Source organism: Hypanus sabinus, chromosome 6 (genome assembly GCF_030144855.1).
Source record: "Hypanus sabinus isolate sHypSab1 chromosome 6, sHypSab1.hap1, whole genome shotgun sequence".
Lineage (NCBI taxonomy): Eukaryota > Metazoa > Chordata > Chondrichthyes > Myliobatiformes > Dasyatidae > Hypanus > Hypanus sabinus.
This window is the reverse complement of record NC_082711.1, coordinates 138708485-138730155: the sequence shown is the minus strand read 5'-3', so window position 1 is coordinate 138730155 and position 21671 is coordinate 138708485. Positions and strand designations below refer to the sequence as shown.

The 21671-nt window shown below is 40.8% G+C and overlaps 2 protein-coding genes across 19 annotated transcripts in view; one reads left to right on the top strand and one right to left on the bottom strand.

Annotated features, from left to right (window-relative positions):
* Window positions 1-11984, top strand: part of LOC132395887 (general transcription factor II-I-like) — a 154337-nt gene extending 142353 nt beyond the window's left edge. For 16 of the 17 annotated variants that reach the window (XM_059973026.1, XM_059973031.1, XM_059973022.1 and 13 more), the window contains one exon: window positions 11537-11984. In XM_059973026.1, coding sequence (XP_059829009.1) covers window positions 11537-11598 — 62 coding nt within the window. In that variant the 3' untranslated portion in view covers window positions 11599-11984. Of the gene's footprint in view, window positions 1-345; window positions 425-11536 lie in introns of all 17 variants that reach the window. The other variant, XM_059973017.1, reaches the window with a different exon arrangement.
* Window positions 11985-13576: 1592 nt separating this feature from the next.
* polr2j (RNA polymerase II subunit J) lies at window positions 13577-21470 on the bottom strand. 2 transcript variants are annotated; one of them, XM_059973038.1, is made up of 4 exons: window positions 21313-21470; window positions 16074-16163; window positions 14749-14923; window positions 13577-13860 (listed from the first exon to the last, which is right to left on the bottom strand). In XM_059973038.1, exons 1-4 carry the CDS (start codon window positions 21363-21365, stop codon window positions 13825-13827), a joined length of 354 nt encoding a protein of 117 aa, XP_059829021.1. In that variant the 5' UTR covers window positions 21366-21470; the 3' UTR covers window positions 13577-13824. The 2 variants fall into 2 exon arrangements, with proteins under 2 accessions (XP_059829021.1, XP_059829020.1); XM_059973037.1 differs by lacking the exon at window positions 21313-21470 and having other exon boundaries at window positions 16074-16835.
* Window positions 21471-21671: the final 201 nt, after the last annotated feature.

Below are 21671 nucleotides of genomic sequence, written 5' to 3'. Positions count from 1 at the left end.
CTAATTTTGATGAGTGGAGAAATGATTTAATTATCTTCCAGGCCTGTTTCAAATCTCAAGGGAATTCCTATCCTATGTATTTTAAATGTGTAATTCAGTTTCCAATTTTTGTTTCTCATTTGTTGCTTCACAGTACATGTGTTGCACATATTTATGATTATAAATGGTCTTAGTTACTGTTTGTGTTATATCTGATTTGCTGTACTGAAAGATACAAATTAAGGTTTTTCAGTCAGAAGTTAGTGCAGGAAGATAACACTTCTGCATCATTCTATCTTTTCTGATCAAACCAAATTGATTTTTATTCATGTGATTCATTAAATTGTTTGGTTTCTGTTCTACCAGATGCATCTCAAATACAAGAACAGCCTAAAATAAAAGAAGAGCCAAACTCAACATGGTAGTAGGAACTCATAAGAGTGCAGTAAGTTTAGCTTTCAGTGGGCTTCGCAGCCAGCTCATTAAGCACTAATGGTTCCCGAATTCAATTAGTATATTTGGTAGGATTTTCTAGTGTGATCTATTTATCACTATAATTGTCATCTTTGTAAAATGGCCTGTTTTTCCCCTCTACATGCTTCATTTTTTGTTTTATTAAATTGATCCAATTTTTAGAAGAATATGGCTAAATTAATTTGACACCTATATTTTTACAGTGAACTTAGACTTAATCACGATTGGAAAATATGTACTGTAGGTTTTGCTGCAAACTATTGAAGTAAAATTTTATTTCCATTTTATCTCGTCTGCTTTACCTGATGGAGGAATAAAATTAGTTGAATGATTCCCAGATTAACAAAACATTCAGTCGTGAAGTGTTGTTTTATTTTATTTACCAGTAAAAGAAATGTTGACATATAATCAAACTATTGGATAGTCTTTTTTAAATGGCAATTTATAGGTCTACAAAACAAGATCTTATTTGACCCTTGGAGAATGGTTTAAAACTATGGAAAAACACTATCTGGTGCTAGGTTGGTGGGATACTAAAAACTGGGATTGTGTGCAGAGGTATAAGTTGTATGATTGACAGTTCATTGACAACTGGTTTTAAAAGTTGCAATAACTGTTGCTCTACCTTTATTGTGTACCTTAAAATGAAAGCCAGATCATTTGTTCCAGTTTGAAAAAAATCAGACCTCATACTATCCTTTGACCTTAACATTCATCTACTTACAGATACTGATTGCAGTGTTTCAATGGTAAACTGACTGTTTTTCTCCAGCACAAGTTAATCAAATGACAAGTGCCCCTAAAGACACCTCTAAAGTAAGATGTAATGCTTGACCCTGATTGGCTAGATCTGAATTGCTTTATGTCTCATTGGTTAGTTTGAATTGGCCTTGTTCTGATTGGTCAATTATTTTAGGTCAAACTCTCTTTAAGAATGTGTGGTCCCAGACTGGAGCTAGTCTGCACTCTTAGAATCTACATTTAGGTTCCCCACGTGCTCCATCTTTAGTGATTCCTTAATCTTCCCCTTATAGGCATTCTTTTCCTTGCTAGGGATGTTGGCCTCATCAAACCTTAGTATACATGAGGATGATAGGCAGTGTTCAGCAATCTCACTTGTTCTCAAGTTTTTGCACTCAGGCTATAAGACAATTAGACATAATTAGAATTAGGCTATTTGGTTCATTGAATTTGCTCCATCATTCAGACATGGCTGAATGCTAACATTCCATTTGCCTTCCTCACCACAGACTCAACCTGCAAATTCTACATAAAGATTCCTATGTCCCCTTTCACCTTAGTTTTTTGTATTTTCTCTTGCTGTCTCTTTCACCAATCAACTTCCCAGGCCTTTACTTCATTGCTCCCTTTCCAGGTTTCACCTATCAAGTTATGTTTCTCTCCTTGGCCCACCTTTTAAATCTTTTTTTTTGCCAGTCCTACTGAAGGGTTTTGGCCCAAAACGTTGACTGTACATTTTTCCATAGTTGCTGCCTGTCCTGAGTTCCTCCAGCATTTTGTATGTGTTGCTATAGTTTCTTTCTGCTTCTCTCCCTTCTTGAAGAGTGGAGTTACATTTGCAATATTCCAGTCTTTTTGAACCATTCCAGAAACTAGTGATGCTTGAAGATCATTACTATTTCCTCCACGATCTCTTCAGCCACCTTTTTCAGAACTGGGGGGTCCAGGTGATCTGTTCTAACTTCAGACGTTTCAGTTTCCCAAGACCCTTCTCTCTAGTTATGGTAGCTTCACACACTCCATGCTCCCTAACACCTGGAACTTCCACCATGCTGCTCGTGTCTTCCACAGAGAAGACTGGTGCAAAATACTTGAGTTTGTCTGGTAATTTGTTGTTCCCCCATTACATACCTCTCCGGCATCGTTTTCCAGTGGTCTGATATCCACTCTTACCTCTGTTTTACACTTTAGGTATCTGAAGAAACTTTTGTTATCCTCTTTAATATTATTGGCTAGCTTACTTTCACATTACATCTTAATGACTTTAGTCACCTTCTGTTGATTTTTAAAAGCTTCCCAATCCTTTTACTTCCCACTAATTTTTTGTTCTATTATATGCCCTTCCTTTGGCTTTCATGTTGGCTTTGACTTCTCTTGTTAGCTACGGTTGTGTCATCTTTCCTTACTAATTCTTCTTTGGGATGTATACATCCTGCGCCTTCTGAACTCCTTCCAGAAATTCTAACTATTGCTGCTCTGCCGTCATCTCTGTCAGTTGTGTTCTTTTCCAATCAATTCTGGCCGACTCCTCTCTCAAGACTCTGTAATTCCCATACTGATAGATCTGACTTTGGCTTCTCCTTTTCAAATTTCAGGTGGAGTTTGATCATATAATGATCACTTGCCCTGTAGGGTTTGTTTTTACCTTAAGCTCTCTCATCAATTTGGGCTCATTGCACAACACCCAATGCAGACTAGCTGATCCTACAGTGGGCTCAACCATGAGGTGCTCTAAAAAGCTACCTCGTAGGCACTCTAGAAAGTTCCCCTCCTGTAATCCAACACAAACCTGATTTTCCCAATCTGACTGCATATTGAAGTCACCCTTGACTATTGTAACATTGGTGTGCATTTTTATCTCCCATTGTAATTTGTAGGGCATATCTTTACTGCTGTTTGGGGATATGTACATAACTCCCATCAGGGTCTTTTTACCCCTTTACTTCCTTAGCTCTATCTACAATGATTCTACACCTTCCGACTCTATGTCACCTCTTTCTAATGATTTGATTTCATTTTTTACCAACAGAAACACATCCCCTCCACCTTCCTGCCTATCCTTTCAATATAATGTATATCCTTGGACATTAAGCACCCAGCTATAATCTTTCAGCCTTGAATTATTGACACCTACAACATCATACCTGCCAATCTGCAACTGTGCTGCGTTCGTCTACCTTATTACATATACAACACATTCAAATAAAGCACCTTCAGTCCTGTACTCACTCTTTTTGATTTTGTCTGCTTTTTACCTATCCTGTTGACTGCAATTTTGCCCTGTCACTGCCCTATCCTCACCACACATTGCCTTCATTTGTAAATCAGCTACTTCGTATTTAACACTTGCCCTTTCTCCTTTTTAGTTTGTTCTTACTAATCAATCCCAAGCACTGATTCATCATTGGTAAAAGATCTATTATGTTGCTGCAACCTGCTCCTGACTTTTTATCCTCGGGCAGTGGACCTGATTGAAATGCCCTCTGCTCCAAACTTCTGATGTCTGGCTTGGCTGCTGGTCTAGAGATGGAGCATGTGGGGGCCTAAATGTAGGTTCTGAGGGTGTAGAGATAGCTCCAGTTTGGGACCACACATACCTAAAGATGGTTTGGCCTAAAAAATTGACTAATCAGAACAAGGCCAATTCCTCATTGGTTAGCTTGAAGAGGCAATTGAGATCCAGTCAGTCAGGATGTAGCATCAAGTTCCACCCATGCCCTGCTCACTGCAAGAGGTTATATGAGGAGGTGTCTGTAGGGGCACTTGTCATTTGACTTAACGTGCCAGAAGAAGATGGCTGGTTTACTGTTGAAACATTGCAGTTAGTATCTGTAAGTATGTGACTTTTAAGGCCAAAGGATAGTATAATCCTTTGTGATAACCAGTCACAAAGTTTCTGTAGTCACTCAAATAGACATCACACAATTGATTGTCAAAAAATAAAAAATTCTCATTTGTTTCTCCACTGACTGACCTCCAAGGTGTCTTCAAATGTTTCTTTGGTAAAAAAACAGAAAATGTGGCTTTCTTTTGCATAATCAAAGCATCTATTTTAATAATTAAGCTTAAGTTAGAGATTGGTTAACATTATCTTAGAGATCTTAATGTTACTCAAATGCGGCCCATTTTAAGGAATTAAATGTTTCCACAGTGAGTTTCCTTCATGATTTAGATGCCATTAAAATGGAATGCAGTGTATTGATGCAATATTAGGAGATGGTAATTAGTACCTTTTCGTTGGAGGTTTGTTTTTCCAGTTTCTCTTTTGCTATTTCAACTATCTTGTTGGCTTTGGCCATTTTTACTTAAAGTTCAAAGTAAATGTTTGGCACAGCATTGTGGGCTGTGCTGAACATATTGTGTAGTAGGTTTGTATTGTGCAGTAGGTTTTCAAGATTTCCAATTTTTATTATCAAAGTACATATATGTTGCCATATACAACCCTGAGATTCATTTTCTTATGGGCATACTTAGCAAATAGAATCTATAATAAAATCATTGAAAGTCGTCCCAACTGGGGCATTCAGCCAGAATATAGAAGATAACAAACTGTGCCAATGGAAGTATAAATAAGTAGGTAATAAATATCAAGAACATGAGATGATGGCTTCATGAAAGTGAGTTCATTGGTTGTGACAACATTTTAATAATGGGGCAAGTTAAGTTCAGGGGTCTGATGTTAAGCTCTCTTGTTCAAGGGTCTGATGGTTGAGGGGTACTAACTGTTCCTGAACCTGGTGGTGAGAGCCCTGAGGCTCTTGTACCTTCTTCCTGATGACAGCAGTGAATGAGGGTGTGTCATAGAAACATAGAAAACCTACAGAACAATACAGGCCCTTTGGCCCACAATGCTGTGCCAAAAATGTACTTACTTTAGAAATTACCCAGGGGTACCCATAGCCCTCTGTTTTTCTGAGCTCCGTGTAGCTATTCAGGAGTCAATTAAAAGACCCTCATTGCATCCACCTCCACCACCATCGCCAGAAGCCCATTCTACGCACTCACCACTCATAAATAAACTTGTCCCGATATATCCTCTGTACCTACGTCCAAGCACCTTAAAACTGTGCCCTCTCGTGTTTTCAGCCCTGGGGAAAAGCCTCTGACTATTAACATGATTAATGCCTCTCATCAACTTATACACCCCTATCAGGTCACCTCTCAACCTCCGCTGCTCCATGGAGTAAAGGCCAAGTTCACACAACCTATTCTGATAGGCATGCTCCCCAATCCAGGCAACATCCTTGTAAATCTCCTCTGCACCCTTTCTATAGTTTCCACATCCTTCCTGTAGTGGGGTCTGACCAGAGTCCTATATAGCTGTAACATTATCTCTTGGCCCTTAAGCTCAATCTCAAGGTTGGTGCAAGTCAAGGCACCATATGTTTTCTTAACCACAGAGTCAACCTGCGCAGCAGTTTTGAGTGTCCTATGGACTCAGACCCCAAGATCCCTCTGATCCTCCACACTGCCAAGAGTCTTACCGTTAATACTATATTCTGCCATCACATTTGACCTACCAAAATGATCTACCTCACACTTATCTAGGTTAAACTCCATCTACCACTTTTCAGCCCAGTTATGCATCCTGTCAATGTCCCGCTGTAACCTCTGACAGCCCTCCACACTATCCACAACACCCCCAACCTTTGTGTCATCAGCAAACTTACTAACCAATCTCTCCACTTCCTCATCCAGGTCACTTATAATAATCACGAAGAGAAGGGGGTCCCAGAACAGATCACTGAGGCACACCACTGGTCATTGACCTCCATGCAGGATCTGACCTGTCTACAACCACTCTGCCTTCTGTGGGAAAACCAATGTTGGATCCACAAAGCAAGGTCCCCTTAGATCCCATGCCTTCTTATTTTCTCAATTAGCCTTGCATGGGGCACCTTATCAAATGCTTTGCTGATATCCATGTACACTATATCTACTTTACCTTCATCGACATGTTTGGTCACATCCTCAAAAAATTCAGTCAGGCTCGTCAGGCACGACCTGCCTTTGACAAAGCCATGCTGACTTCCTACTCATAGTACCCCCCCCCCCCAAAAGTTCATAAATGCTGCCTCAGGATCTTTTCCATCAACTTACCAACTAAGACTCACTGGTCTATAATTTCCTGGGCTATCTGTACTCCCTTTCTTGAATAAGGGAACAACATCTGCAACCCTTCAATTCTCCAGAACCTCTCCTGTCCCCATTGATGATGCAAAGATCTTTGCCAGAGGCTCAACAATCTCCTCCTTTACTTCCCACAGTAGCCTGGGGTACAACTCGTTCAGTCCTAGAGACTTATCCAAATTAATGCTTTCTAAAAGCTCTAGCACGTCCTCTTAATGTCTGTATGCTCGAGCTTTTCAATCCGCTGTAAATCATCTCTACAATCGCCAAGATCCTTTTCTATACTGAATACTGAAGTAAGTACCTCCGCTATGTCCTCCGGTTCCATACACACTTTTCCACTTTCACACTTATTTGGGCCTATTCTCTCACGTTTTAACCTCTTGCTTTTCACACACTTGTAAATTGCCTTGGGGGTTTTCTTTAATCCTGCTTGCCTAGGCTTTCTCATGGCCCCTTCTGGCTCTCCTAATTTCATCCTTAAGCTCCTTCCTGCTAGCCGTATAATCTTCCAGATCTATCATTGCCTAGTTTCTTGAAGCTTTTCCTATCTTCTTGACTAGCCTTTGTACACCACGGTTCCTGTATCCTACCAACCTTTCCCTGTCTAATTGGAACGTATCTATGTAGAACGCCACACAAATATCCATTGAACATTTGCCACATTTCTGCTGTACATTTCCCTGAGAACATCTGTTCCCAATTTATGCTTCCAAGTCCCTGCCCGATAGCTTCATGTTTCCCCTTACTCCAATTAAATGCTTTCCTAACTGTCTGTTCCTATCCCTCTCCAGTGCTATGGTAAAGGAGATAGAATTGTGATCACTATTTCCAAAATGCACTCCTATTAAGAGACCTGACACCTGACCAGGTTCATTTCCCAATACCAGATCAAGTACAACCTTTCCTGTTGTAGGCTTATCTACATATTGTGTCAGGAAACCTTCCTGAACACACCTAACAAACTGCACTCCATCTAAACCCCTTGCTCTCGGGAGATACCAATCAATATTTGGGAAATTAACATCTCCCACTACGACATCCATATTATTACACCTTTCCAGAATCTGTCTCCCTATCTGCTCCTCGATATCCCTGTTACTACTGGGTGGTCTATATTTAAAAAAACCCAGTAGTGTTATTGGCCCCTTCCTGTTTCTAACTCCCACCCACAGAGACTCTGTAGGCTTACTGTCCATGACTTACTCCTTTTCTGCAGTGTGACACTGTCTTTGATCAGCAGTGCCATGCCCCCACCTGTTTTGCCTCCCTCCCTGTCCTTTCTGAAACATCTAAAGCCTGGCACTCAAAGAAATCATTCCTGCCCCTGAGCCTTCCAAGTCTCTGGAAGGCCACACATCATAGCTCCAAGTACCGAACAACGCTCTAAACTCATCGGCTTTGTTCATGGTGCTTCTTGTTTTAAAATAGATACATCTCAAACCATCGGTCTGTGCGTATCCCTTCTCTATCACCTGCTTATCTTCCCTCTCGCACTGTCTTCAAGCTTTATTTGTGAGCCCCTTCCTCTGTCTCTTCAGTTCGGTTCCACCCCTCAGCAATTCTAGCTTAAACTCTCCCCCAATAACCTTAGCAAACCTCCCTGCCAGGATATTGGCCCCCCTCTGATTCAAGTGCAACCTGTCCTTTTTGTACAGGTCACACCTGTCCCAAAAGAGGTCCCAATGATCCAGAAATCTGAATCCCTGCCTCCCCCCCACTCCAATCCCTCAGCCACACATTTATCCTCTACCTCACTGTATTCCTATACTGACTGTCGTGTGGCACTGGCAGTAATCCTGAGATTACTACCTTTAGGGTCCTGCTTGTCAACTTCCTCCAAACTTTGACTAGGCCATTCCAAAATGTTAATTTTCTTCTTTTTAAACCATTCTGTTTTTGAGTTACTCTTGTGTTTTGGATCATTTCTTGACGTATCATCCAACTTCTGTTGAGCTTCAGGTGACAGACCACTGCCCTGACATTCTCCTGTAAAATGTCTTGATACAATTTTGCATTCATTGTCCCTCAACAATAGCAAGCTGTCTAGGCCATGAGGCAGCAAAACAGTCCCAAACCATGATGCTCCTTCCACCATGTTTCACAGATGGGATGAGGTTTTGGTGTTGGTGTGCAGTGCCCTTTTTCCTCCAAACATAGCAGTGTGCAGTTCTGCCAAAAAGTTCAATTTTTGTTTTATCTGTCCACAGAACATTGCCCCAGAAACATTATGGAACATCCAGGTGGTCATTTGCAAACTTGAAGACACGCAGCAGTGTTTTCTTTAGAGCAGTGTCTTCCTCCAAGGGGTCCTTCCATGAACACCATTCTTATTTAGTGTTTTTTTATAGTGGACACATGAACAGAGACTTTAGCATGTTCTGGAGATTTTTGTAGGTCTTTTGCTATTACCCTTGGGTTCTTTTTCATCTCTTCCAGCATTGCACCTTGTTCTCTTAGTGAGATCTTTGCAGGACCCCCACTCCTAGAGTAGCAACCGTACTGAGTTTCCTCCATTTGTAGAACATTCAGGTCTTTAGAAATGCTTTTATAGCCTTTTCCAGCTTCATGCATCTCTACAATTCTTCTAATGTCCTCTGAAAATTGTTTTGATCAAGGCATGGTGTACCCACACCAATCTGATCTCATTATGGAACACATGACTCCAAATAAAATTTATAGAAGGCATTGCCCCAGAGGTTCACATACTTTTTTGAACCTAAACTGTGATCGTTTCAATGGTGCACACAGTATTGACGAGAAGTGCATCTGTTTGTGTGTTATTAGTTTAGGCAGAGTGTCTGTCCATCATTATGACTTGAGTGAAGATCAGACCACATTCATGAGTAATTAATGCAGAAACCAGGTACCCTGTCTGGACCGGATGCTTTTTGTGGGTTCACCCTCGTGAGGGCCCCTTGCACATCAGCTTCAGAGACTGAAGTCAAAGGATCATCGGGGAATGCAGGAGTTTATGGCAGTTCATGTTTTGACAGTCAAAACGATCATAGAAGGCTTTGAGGTCATCTGGAAGAGAAGGCTGCTGTCTCCTATATTGCTCAATTTATCTTTATAAGAGGTGATCATATTTAAGTCCTGCCACCTGTCAAGTATATTTCATTGATTTAAATTTGGTGTGGAATTTCCCTTGAGGTGACTTTCTGGAGATTGTACCTGGACCTTGTGTAACTTACTTGGTCTCCAGAATGCCTCTGATCTGGTACCCCATCAGGGTCAGATGCTTTTCGTGGGTTCACCCTCCTGAAGGCAGATTTCTGATCTCTTGCTTTTGATTGGGGAAGACTGAATGATTTATAGACAATAGGTGCAGAAGTAGACCATTCGGCCCTTCGAGCCTGGGTGGCTGATCATCTACTATCAATACCCGGTTCCTGCCTTGTCCCCATATCCCTTGATTCCCCTATCCATAAGATACCTATCTAGCTCCTCCTTGAAAGCATCCAGAGAATTGGCCTCCACTACCTTCCGAGGCAATGCATTCCAGATCCCCACAACTCTCTGGGAGAAGAAGTAGGTCCTAAATGACCTACCCCTTATTCTCAAACCATGCCCTCTGGTACTGGACTCTCCCAGCATCTGGAACATATTTCCTGCCTCTATCTTGTCCAATCCCTTAATAATCTTATATGTTTCAATCAGATCCCCTCTCAATCTCCTTAATTCCAGCGTGTACAAGCCCAGTCTCTCCAATCTCTCTGCGTAAGACAGTTCAGACATCCCAGGAATTAACCTCGTGAATCTACGCTGCACTTCCTCTATAGCCAGGATGTCCTTCCTTAACCCTGGAGACCAAAACTGTACACAATACTCCAGGTGTGGTCTCACCAGGGCTCTGTACAAATGCAAGAGGATTTCCTTGCTCTTGTACTCAATTCCCTTTGTAATAAAGGTCAACATTCCATTAGACTTCTTCACTGCCTGCTGCACTTGCTCTTTCACCTTCAGTGACTGATGAACAAGGACTCCTAGATCTCTTTGTATTTCTCCCTTACCTAACTCTACGCCGTTCAGATAATAATCTGCCTTCCTGTTCTTACTCCCAAAGTGGATAATCTCACACTTACTCATATTAAACGTCATCTGCCAAGTATCTGCCCACTCACCCAGCCTATCCAAGTCACCCTGAATTCTCCTAACATCCTCATCACATGTCACACTGCCACCCAGCTTAGTATCATCAGCAAATTTGCTGATGTTATTTTCAATGCCTTCATCCAAATCGTTGACATAAATTGTAAACAGCTGTGGTTCCATTACCGAGCCCTGTGGCACCCACTAGTCACCACCGGCCATTCCGAGAAACACCCATTCACCGCTACCCTTTGCTTTCTATCTGCCAACCAGTTTTCTATCCATGTCAATGCCTTCCCCCCGATGCCCTGAGCTTTGATTTTACCCACCAATCTTCTATGTGGGACCTTATCAAATGCCTTCTGAAAATCGAGGTACACTACATCCACTGGATCTCCCCCGTCTAACTTCCTGGTTACATCCTCGAAAAACTCCAACAGATTAGTCAAGCATGATTTACCCTTGGTAAATCCATGCTGGCTCGGCCCAATCCTATCACTGCTATCTAGATATGCCACTATTTCATCCTTAATAATGGACTCCCCACCACTGATGTCAGGGTGACAGGTTGATAGTTCTGTTTTCTCCCTCCCTCCTTTCTTAAAATGTGGGATATACTCATCTACAGCTGTTCTAATAAAGTCCACACCATCACGACCATGGAGATTTCATTCAGATCCCTCAATTCGATGAGTTCTTGAATACAGCCCAATCCACTGCCTCAGAGCGATCCCATACCTGCTTCTCTGCCTCCCATGACCTCTTTGTTGTCCTATTCTCTGGAGCTTTAGCCTCTGCCTGTATGCAGGAAGGAAAGGACTGTAAAATGATCTGATTTACCTAAACACTTTGTAAGCAAAGAACGATAGGCATTCCTAATATTAGTATAACATTGGTCTAGTATGTTGGGACCTCTGGTGCTACAGGTTATATGCTGATGGTAATTGGACAGGGTTTTCTTCAAACAAGCCTGGTTGAAGTCTCCAACTATGATTTGAAATATTCAAGTCCTTAGAAATTTTTATTTTGTCTAAGTTATGCATTAACATTGTTATCAGCCTATTGATGGAGAATTTTGTCGTGTGCATACCATTAATATCTTTTTCCCTCAAACTTGCAGAACACGATGTCAATCTGCGTGAGAAATCTCAGCCTCCAGAATCATCCAATGTGAAGGTGTGAGCTTCAGAAAGCTAGGGGCATCATTGTATTATAATTGTACAACATAGGAAAAATGTTTGCTTATATCCTGACCTTTTTGTACCATTGGAAAGATTTTTTTTTCTTTTTTATCAGCGCAAGATAATTGCTTCTGTGAAATTCACTAAATCTTGTCTGCATTGATTGAGGGAGTGTTCTGTACATCTGACTTGTCAACCAGAATACTTTTATTAAAGTGAAGAAAAAATACTTCTGTTTGTACTGGTGGCAGCATTTGTGTTGAATGTTTGTATTTGGCAATAATTGGTTTGTGATCTGTCTCATGTTCGAGGCAGTACTTATGATTATTGTAACTAATGATGTTGAAATTGTGCCTCCCACCCACCCCTTACCCAAAAGTCGTAAATCATACCAACAAACAAAGAAAACTTAAATCCAAATTATGGATAGTTTGAATATTTTTTTAATTTCCAGGATTCTGTGTCCCATGTAATCCTATGGTAGTAAAGAAGAGCCGTTAAGATTTTGCCAATGTCTAGACTTTCTATGTTATACTCAGTCAGTGAAAGGAAATAATTTTTCCAATTACTTAAATCAATCAAGGAAAATTGAAGGGTTGTATGATTCAAAGACAATATTAGGTATGAATAAAGATGATTGGTGGAAAACAGGAGTCCATAAAATGCAGAAGAAAGGATGGATGGTTAAAATATGAAGTCCAGAACGGTAGACTTTACTATCTTACTTGCGAAGCAGGAAGCAGCATGATCAGGAACAAACTATAAAGTAGCTTGTCAAATGAATTACTCTCTTTCAAGCTTTCATTTAGTTTTGCTTAGTCATAGGTAGGAAATAGAACATTAAAATATCAGAATGGAACAAAAATGGGAGAAACTGAAAGGACACCTGTTACATCTGTTTGCAGAGGAAAATCAATTTGTTTCATTACAACTTGAAGTGAAGAAAAAAAAACACTTGCGCTAAAACCTACAATTCTGTAAAGTGTAACTAGTATGGCAGCTGTATGACATCCCTTTCTCAAAGGTACAAAATGCACATTAAACATTTGGACATGAGACCACAAGCTGGAATCGAGCAAAACTTGTGCCTAATCGTTCCCCAGTACCTCGTTATAGTGGATATTATCCCTTACACTCAGTTTTAATGCTGGGTCTCAACTCAAAGCATAATCCCTTTGGCTCCACTAATGCTAGTAGTTTGTACTTTGCTATTGAATAATTTAGTATTTGCATTATGAGTTGCAAAAAGGAGCTTCTGTTACTTTAGTTGCTAATTTGAAGTGAAGTTGTAATCCATCGGAGGAGAATTTGCATTGTTAAACTATTTAGTATATAATTTGGTTAAAAACAATCAACTAGTTTGAAATAATTTGGTTTTCTACTTGTACAGTTCATCAAAGTATGTCCATGTGAGAGAACAATCCTTGATATTACACATTGCTTAGTTTTTAAAGTACATTAAATTTTTCCTATTAAGTCCATTCATGGCCAGTTCATAAGGAATTCCTATCAGTTCTATTTCCCCTTTTATTATCCATGTCCATAAATGCCCTATTTATTCTTTCTTAAAACAGACACCACCTTGAGTTGGAATGGAATCCTTTTCCCTGGAGATAAAGCAGCAGCACTAATACCTGCCTTATTAGGATGTAAAATTCATTTTGCATGCCAATCCCAAAATTATTAGGACTAAATGGTTTCTTGCACAGTTGCTCCTGAGTTAAAGCCTATTATTTTCTTTAAATACTTCTCTTCAATCATTGAGAGCAGCAGAACGTAACTGATCAACAGATAGGGATGTTAAGAGTTGACAAATTTAATTTAATTCTTTTAGCTCAGGTATAAATAATTATCCCGATGAGCAAAATGATTGAGTGTTAAATTAACTGAAGTCTGCCCCTGGATGTAAATAAGCTAATGCAGTTTAGCATGAGTATATTCTACATCAGCCAGGTTCTGCTATAAACTACTACAGAGAAAGATGTCCAATACCGATTATATTTGGTTGTGGATAAAACTGACATTTTACAACTAAAACACATCACTTCTGACATGCTCTGCGTTACATATATTTTGCAATATCCAAGTGGGTAAAAGACCCCAGTAATCACATTAAAAAGATTCCAGGTATTTTATAAAAAACTTTACATTTTATTTTGTCAAGTTGGTCACACAATATTATCTTAAAAAGTGAAATGCAAGTATGTCATGTTCTGATGTCAAAGTCTTATTCAATTCCTTCTTGTTTGTCTTTAATGGCAACCTGGAATAGAAGAAAGTTTATTTCAATATCCGTTTTGACCCAAAGGCAACAATTACAATGGAATCCTGCAGTGTATCCTGCAGGCAAGTGAGCTTGGAGAAGGCAGGAGAAACAAGCTAGGAACAAGAAAGCTTCTAAGGATATTTAACTGAAAATGAAAGTCCTAATTGAGTGTACGAATATGGAACCACATTTAGAAAACAGTTAAATATGTTTGAATAAATAATTGTACAAGCTCTTGGAAGTTAATATTTCTAGGGATTTACATTGAGGCCTTTAGCTTAAAAGTTAATGACATTAAGCAGTAAATTTATTTCAAAGAGGAACAAGAATACTCAGTGTTATGTAACATGGGAAGATGTATTGATTGAGTAGGGATCATGTACTGTGGAGGAATTAAAAGAGTCTGAGTACATTTTAAAATTAACCTACAGCTACTTGGGCACCAGAAATATTCTTAGTGGCTTTAATTTCAAGAGGGTTGAATTAACACCACCATTATAAAAGCATGGTCAGGATCCAATGCTGTATTTGTTTTACATTTATGAGAATGCATAAGTAGGTCAAGTGATACAAGTAATTAATAATCAAGACCATAGGGAATTATAAGGTTAAAGAACATGCATGACATTCGTAGTTCAGGTACTTGAACTTAATGGGATATTGAGCACAATTGCCCTGAGAACCTTAAAACATTCTACATTTCAGTATCGTAGTGTTGCCGTATGCTATCCCATGAGAGACTAACTAGATCTAGTAATGCCAGACATATTTAATATCTTAATATAGGTTTAATAATTTACGTAAACATATCTGAAGCCTCTTTTAATGTCCATTGTTATCAATAGGTTATTTCAGCAATATCTCAATCGCCAGACTGAAACTTACCCGGAACCGCTCCTCCAGGAGGGATAACTCACTGATCAGATCAGTGATGGCATTTGTAAATGCCTCTTGTGGACTGTAGTCTGGAGTAGTTTGCACACGGATAACTATTTTATGTTCTAAAGGATGTGGTACTTTGTAACCCGCAAATAACACCTGAGGATCTTTCAATAACTGTCTGCAAAGCAAAAAAAAATATAATCAAAGGTAATTTTAACCCAAATTGGAAAAGCTTCTCTTTCATATTGTTCATGGAGATCAATTCATTATACAGTGCATTGAGACAGTACTTGGGAAAACAGTATCAATGCAAAATAAAGTGTATCTGCTATAGAGGAAGTGCAGTGACAATAAGGTGCAAGATCATAGCAAGGTAGCTATGGTGCACTAATTCCATTTACTATCAATGGTACATATGTAAGGTTGCAAAAGACCTCAACACCTGCCTACTAATGCTCAGCTCAGAAGGGAGGCCCTCCTGTTCCCACAAGAGATTTTGTGTCTGAGGGATCAGGGATGCAGGTCAAGAAACAACAATCTTAAAACATCACAGGTGAGTGTCAGCTGTTATAACTATAATTAATTTGTGCATTGTAAGAAAACAATTAAATCCTTGATTATTGAAGTATAATCTTTGTTTCGGTATAATAGATCTACAAGTAAATATAAACTGTGAGTGCATTCATTAGAGATTACCAGTGAACCAGTTACTGGTGAATAAACTGTCCAAATCACAGACTTATTCTCTACAGTGTATTATCTTAGAACCATCTTGCAATAGTGCATTCAGTTGCCTTCTACAGTTTCTTAGGTTATAGTATCTTACAGTACAAAATAGATTGTGTGATTTGAGTAGATAGAAACAGCTGACCAAGGCAGCCCAGAAACTGGGAGCTGGTGGAGCAGGAAGCTCTTTATTGAAGTGGGATTCAATGAAACATTAAGGTATCTTTCTGGATGTTGTGATGATGAAGGAAAATATACTGAGCCCAAATCCCTGGTATGTTTCAACCTACCTTCAGCCATTAATACCATAATAGCCATAAATTAGTAGGTGCATAATTACTTGTTTTGAGTTTAATAAGGGCTACTTCAAGTTCTCACAAGACAATTTACAGAAACCCCAGCCCTGATGAAAGTTGACAATGATTTCTAAATAACATAGTCAAGATGTAACAATAAATGTATAATATTTGGAAAATAAACCTGTGGAACCATGGGCCATAATCACTCCGCTTGTTGGATGAGGTGGCTGGAAAATTCTAAAAGATTATCTTCAGAACATTACATATTAAAAATAGATTTACTGACTGAAATTGTATACTTACGATCGAATGGTATTACCCAGGGTATGGTCCTCCTTGTTAATGGTGAATAGGCATGCATTTGGCACTTTTGTGTCTTTTGTTATTGTTATTCTAAAGAAAATAGTAAGAATACAAAATATTTTCATTATCCAGTCAGGAAGTACCTGCACAGAAAACATAGTATTGATTAGATCAACAGCAACTTGACAATAAAGACGCAGCAGTGAGAGAGGACTGCAATTTCCCAGGGGTAAATTACCTGCAAACATTTTTTAGGTATCAGCAATTCAACCAATATTGCTGCAGTGTGCAAATTTGTGGCCATTTTCCATGAAAATGACTTGGACAGGATTGTGATATGTTGCGTTCTAAATTTCCTGGAAAGTAGCACTTTCCCCAATTAGCCTCCTGCTGGATTGGCCATCCGTAGGCAGGCAAGGTGTGATTTAAGTGAAGTTGCCTTTGCATAGATCTCAATGGCCCATTCATTAGCAATATATGGACTGGTCATTCACAAGACATCCAACGTTAGTGTGTTGACAAATTTGATCAGTACAAAGACACCAAAGAATCAGTCAGGCACTAGGACAGCCTCTGCCTTGGTCAGAGAGAGCACATATATTGTGAAGCCCAACTGAAATGGTCTTGAATGCTCCTGTTCTTTTATTTTTGTTATAGTATGCAAACAGAAGTGTTACTGACTGTACAGAGTGTGTTTCACACTCAATGTTCTGTATGTTTTGCCTACAGTGGAATAAAGCAATTTATAAATTAAACCAAGCCTTGTCTACTACCAACTTGCTCTGTCTTATAAGAGATTAGGGACTTCCATGCTTGTACTCTTGGGTACAGTATAATGCGCACTAATTAATGTCTGAAATCGCCAAGGCCAAGCTGAATGCTCGTAGGAGACCAGAACTCCTGACAATTAAGTAGCCCACGAATGTAATTGGTGTGAGGAATGTATACAGAGCAGCATGCAAATTACTTTAACCCTCATATTCACTAACAGGGCATTTATTTTATCTTTGACTATGTTAAAAAAGATACTTAAAATTATTGATTTCTAGGTCTAATTTTGGGATATTTGGGTTTTCTCACACACATGGGAAGGTGGCAGCACCTTTGCTAGAGTGTGCATCCTCACTGACCAAGGGAGTAATACCAGACCATTGGAGGGTGGCAAATGTTATTCCTTTGGTCAACGCAAACACGAGGAAATCTGCAGATGCTGGAAATTCAAACAGCACACACAAAATGCTGGTGGAACGCAGCAGGCCTGGCAGCACCTATAGGAAGTACAATCGACGTTTTGGGCCGAGACCCTTCGTCAGGACTAACCGAAAAAAGAGATGGAGATTTGAAAGGGGGAGGGGGAGGGATGAAGCAAGAGAAGGGGCAGTATCATAGGATGGAAGGCCTTGAAAGAAAGAAAGGAAAGGGGAGCACCAGAGGAAGATGGAGAACAGGCAAGGAGATATTCAGGTCACCTCTCATCGTCCATTGCTCCAAGGAGAAAAGGCCAAGTTCACTTCAACTACTCTCATAAGGCATGCTCCCCAATCCAGTCAACATCATTGTAAAGCTCCTCTGCACCCTTTCTCTAGTTTCCACATCTTTCTGTAGTGAGGTAACCAGAACTGAGCATGGTACTCCAACTGGGATCTGACCAGGGTCCTATATAGCTGTAACTTTACCTCTCGGCTCTTGAATTCAATCCCACCGTTGATGAAGGCCAAAACACCTTATGCCTCCTTAAACAGTCAACCTATGCAGCAGCTTTGAGTGTCCTATGGACTCGGACCCCAAGATCCCTCTGATACTCCACACTGCCAAGAGTCTTACCATTAATACTATATTCTGCCATCATATTTGACCTACCAAAATGAACCAGTTCACATTTATCTGGGTTGAACTCCATCTGCCACTTCTCAGCCCAGTTTTGCATCCTATCAATGTCTCGATGTAACCTCTGACAGCCCTTTACACTATTCACAACACCCCCAACCTTAATGTCATCAGCAAATTTACTAACCCCTTCCTCCACTTTCTCATCCAGGTTATTTATAAAAATTAAGAGAAGGGGTCCCAGAACAGATCCCTGAGGGACATCACTGGTCACTGACCCCCCCCCCCCCATGCAGAATATGATCTGTCTATAACCACGTTGTCTTCTGTGGGCAAGACTTAGCTATGGCCATATCATTAAAGGTATTTCAAGGGCAGGTAGATGCTTTTGTAGAAGAGGGTCTTTGGCAAAATTATTTAACCACTTAGCAGCCCATCTGAATGTTCTCTAGGTCTTGCAAAGGGCAGGCATAGACTACTCATAGGAATGGAATATTGGTGCTGGGATAACTGACTTCCAACAACTACCACCATCTTTGTCTCAAATTATTTTATTGGTGCATGTTCCTCCTGATAAGACCACAGAGATAGGGGCAAAATTATGTTATTTGGCCCTTTGAGTCTGCTTCCCATTCAATTGTGGCTTGATTTATTTCCCCTCAGTTCCAGAACTGTCAGACATTTCCCTTTAAGGAAATTATGCTGACTTGGGATATTTTATTGTATGTCCCCCAAGTACACAAAACCTTATCCTTAATAATGGATTCTAACTTTTACCAGTCATTGAAGCCAGACTAAATGGCCTATCATTTCCTGTCTTGCCTCACTGCCTTCTTAAAGAGTGAAGTGACTCTTGCTATGTTTCAGTCCTCAGGAACCATTCCAGAATCTACTGGTAATTGAAAGATCATTACTAATGCCTCCACAATCTCTTCAGTGCTCACTTCTGCCTCCTGACATTCAAATTTCTAGCATACTGCTGGTTTCTTCCACAGTGAAGACCGATGCATAGTACATATGAAGTTCATCCATCATTTCCTTGTACCCCATTAGTATATCTAGAAAAATAACTTTGGTATCCTCGCTGGGATAACGATATTTTATACATCATACAATGATGCTTTGCTCCATTTTACTAGGACTCTTTGAAACTCATTCAAGTGTTATTTACATGTAAATGGCAGTCACTCTCACCTCATCCTTTCATTTCTTATCATCTGTCCGTGTTTGGAACAAGGATGTAATGAGGTCTCATCCAATGCTCACACCAGGTATTATTAACTAGATTACTGGGGAACACGCTGTTTATTAAATCCATCATTTGATAGAACTGGATTTGTCCTGCTTTCTCCTGATTTGCCACGTGATTAAAATAGCATTGTTGTAACTCTAATTGAGTTTAGTTAAAGGCATAGTTAGTTTTGGATTTTATCTCTCTCATCCACAGCCTTTGTTATCTCTAATCTTGCTTCTTCATATCACATGGAGTGCATTGAATTGGCTGAAGATTAGTTTCTAAGATGGTGGAGATCTCAAGAAGAAGTTGAATGAACAATGTTTAGCAATGTTCCCATCTTTATCATTCAGATGCTGGATGTGGATGTTCTTCAAATACATGATAGTTGTTCACAATCACTCACAGCTAGGTGTGGTAAGACTGTGAGCAATGATCTGGTCAGTTGAATATAGAATTACTTAGCCCTGTACAACCTACCAGTGTTACAACATCACTAGATTACCACTTGATTTAATGGAATACCAGGTGCTATTCATTGTATACGCACAAGAGCTTCATCACAAACTGGAAATCCATCTGGTGCCCTCATTGAACCCATTAACACTACTTTTCTGTAATGGTGGAGTGAGGGATATGCTGGGCTAAAAGGTTACAGGTTAAGGTGGTGTACAGTTCTGTCATCAGTGATCCACAGCACCTTACGAATGTCTGTTTTGAGTTGTCATATCTTATCGAAATCTATCTCACTATACACAAAGGTTCATCTATACCACACAATGAGAAAATGAGAGCGTGCTTTATCCCAACACTGATGTGGACAGACACATCAGCAACAGGTAGATTGGTGAAGATAAAGCAGTTGCCTGGGGTCAGCCATTTACGAAACTACTCAAAGTGATAAAACTTCTAAAATTATCTATTCTTAGAGAACTGATAGATCTTCACCTTAAATAATCTTAAGAATTTGAACATTAATCTGGGGATATGAGTTTCAGGATGCAACGTGAATGAGTCAACCTACTGGCCTCCATATCCAGCATATTATTCTCTGCAATCTCCCCCACCTCCAATGGGATCTTCCCAATAGACATATCATTCCCTAACCCGCTTCCTCACTTTCCCCAGGGATCGTTCTCTATGAAACTCCTTTGTCCACTCGTCCCTCCCGACTGAGCTCCCTCCTGGCACCAAATCCCTGTAGATGCTACACCTGTCCACACCTCTCCACCTTTCAGAGCGCCAAACAGTCCTTCCAGATGAGGCAACACTTCACCTGCAAGTTTGTTGGAGTTGTCTACTGTATCCAGTGAGGCCTCCTCCGCATTGGCAAGATTTGAGCACCTTTGCTCTGTCTGCCGTAAAAGACACTTCACGACTTCCTATTCTCATTCTGACATCTCTGCCTTCAGCCACCTTTACTGTCACAATGATGCCAAACCCAAGTTGGAGAAGCAACATGCCATATTCCGTCTGGGTAGCCTCCAATCTAATGGCATGAACATCAATTTCTCTTGAAACTTCTGGTAAGTTCCCCCCCCTTCCATTCTCTTATTCCATTCTTCATTCTGTTACCCTTCACTTCTTCTGCTCACCTACCCATCATCTTCCTCCAGTTTCCCTCCTCCTTCCCTTTATTCCTTGGTCTATTATTCTCTCCTACTAATTCTTTCTTCTTCAGATATTTTCTTCTTCCACCTTTCCCCTCCCAGCTTCTTACATCATTCCCCCTACCCCCTCATCTGGTTCTACATATCACCTTTCAGACTGTACTCCTCCTCCTTTCTTATTTTGCTTCTGCCCCCCTCCTTTTCAGAGCCTGAAATGTGTGAGTATGTGGATGTGGGGTGTGCAGGGCCTAATGGCAGAACTCTCCCTCCTTCAACATCAGAATCAGGTTCAATAATACCGGCCGGCAAATGTTGTGACGTTTGTCTTTGCGGCAGCAGTACGATGCAATACATAACAGAGAAAAACCATACACTGAATAAGCAGTGCAAAAACAGCAGTACTTCATTGAGAAATAACGTTTACAAATCAACTAAACTCAATAAGCTTCAGGCCGACACCCCGGAACAAGGATGATTCCTGTCTGACCGTTTGCCCACCGGAGGGGTAGAGGACAAGGGTGTGAGGTGGGGAATGGTCAGACTCTCCCCTCTCCCGGCGCTCACTCACTTTTTTTCTCCCTCAAACAGCAGAAAACTCTCGAACGCCGGCGGCGCGTTCATGGCCCCGAGTGGTTGAGGACGCGGCGGCGGAGACAAGAGGCACCGCCGGTCGGGGAAATGCGGTGCGAGTGGCCGAACGGCGCCCCCACCCGACCACTCCGAGAACCGCAACAGCGCGGGGAGCGCGCCCCCACCCGACCACTCCGAGAACCGCAACAGCGCGGGGAGCGCGCCCCCACCCGACCACTCCGAGAACCGCAACAGCGCGGGGAGCGCGCCCCCACCCGACCACTCCGAGAACCGCAACAGCGCGGGGAGCGCGCCCCCACCCGACCACTCCGAGAACCGCAACAGCGCGGGGAGCGC

Coding starts and splice junctions, on each gene's coding strand:
- polr2j (XM_059973037.1), bottom strand. CDS start 16,321: ATGTTTGCAGGTAATTTACCCCTGGGAAATTGCAGTCCTCTCTCACTG. Junction 14,924..16,073: donor CTGGGTAATACCATTCGATC/GTAAGTATACAA, acceptor TTTGCTTTGCAG/ACAGTTATTGAAAGATCCTC. Junction 13,861..14,748: donor TCCTGGAGGAGCGGTTCCGG/GTAAGTTTCAGT, acceptor CTTCTATTCCAG/GTTGCCATTAAAGACAAACA.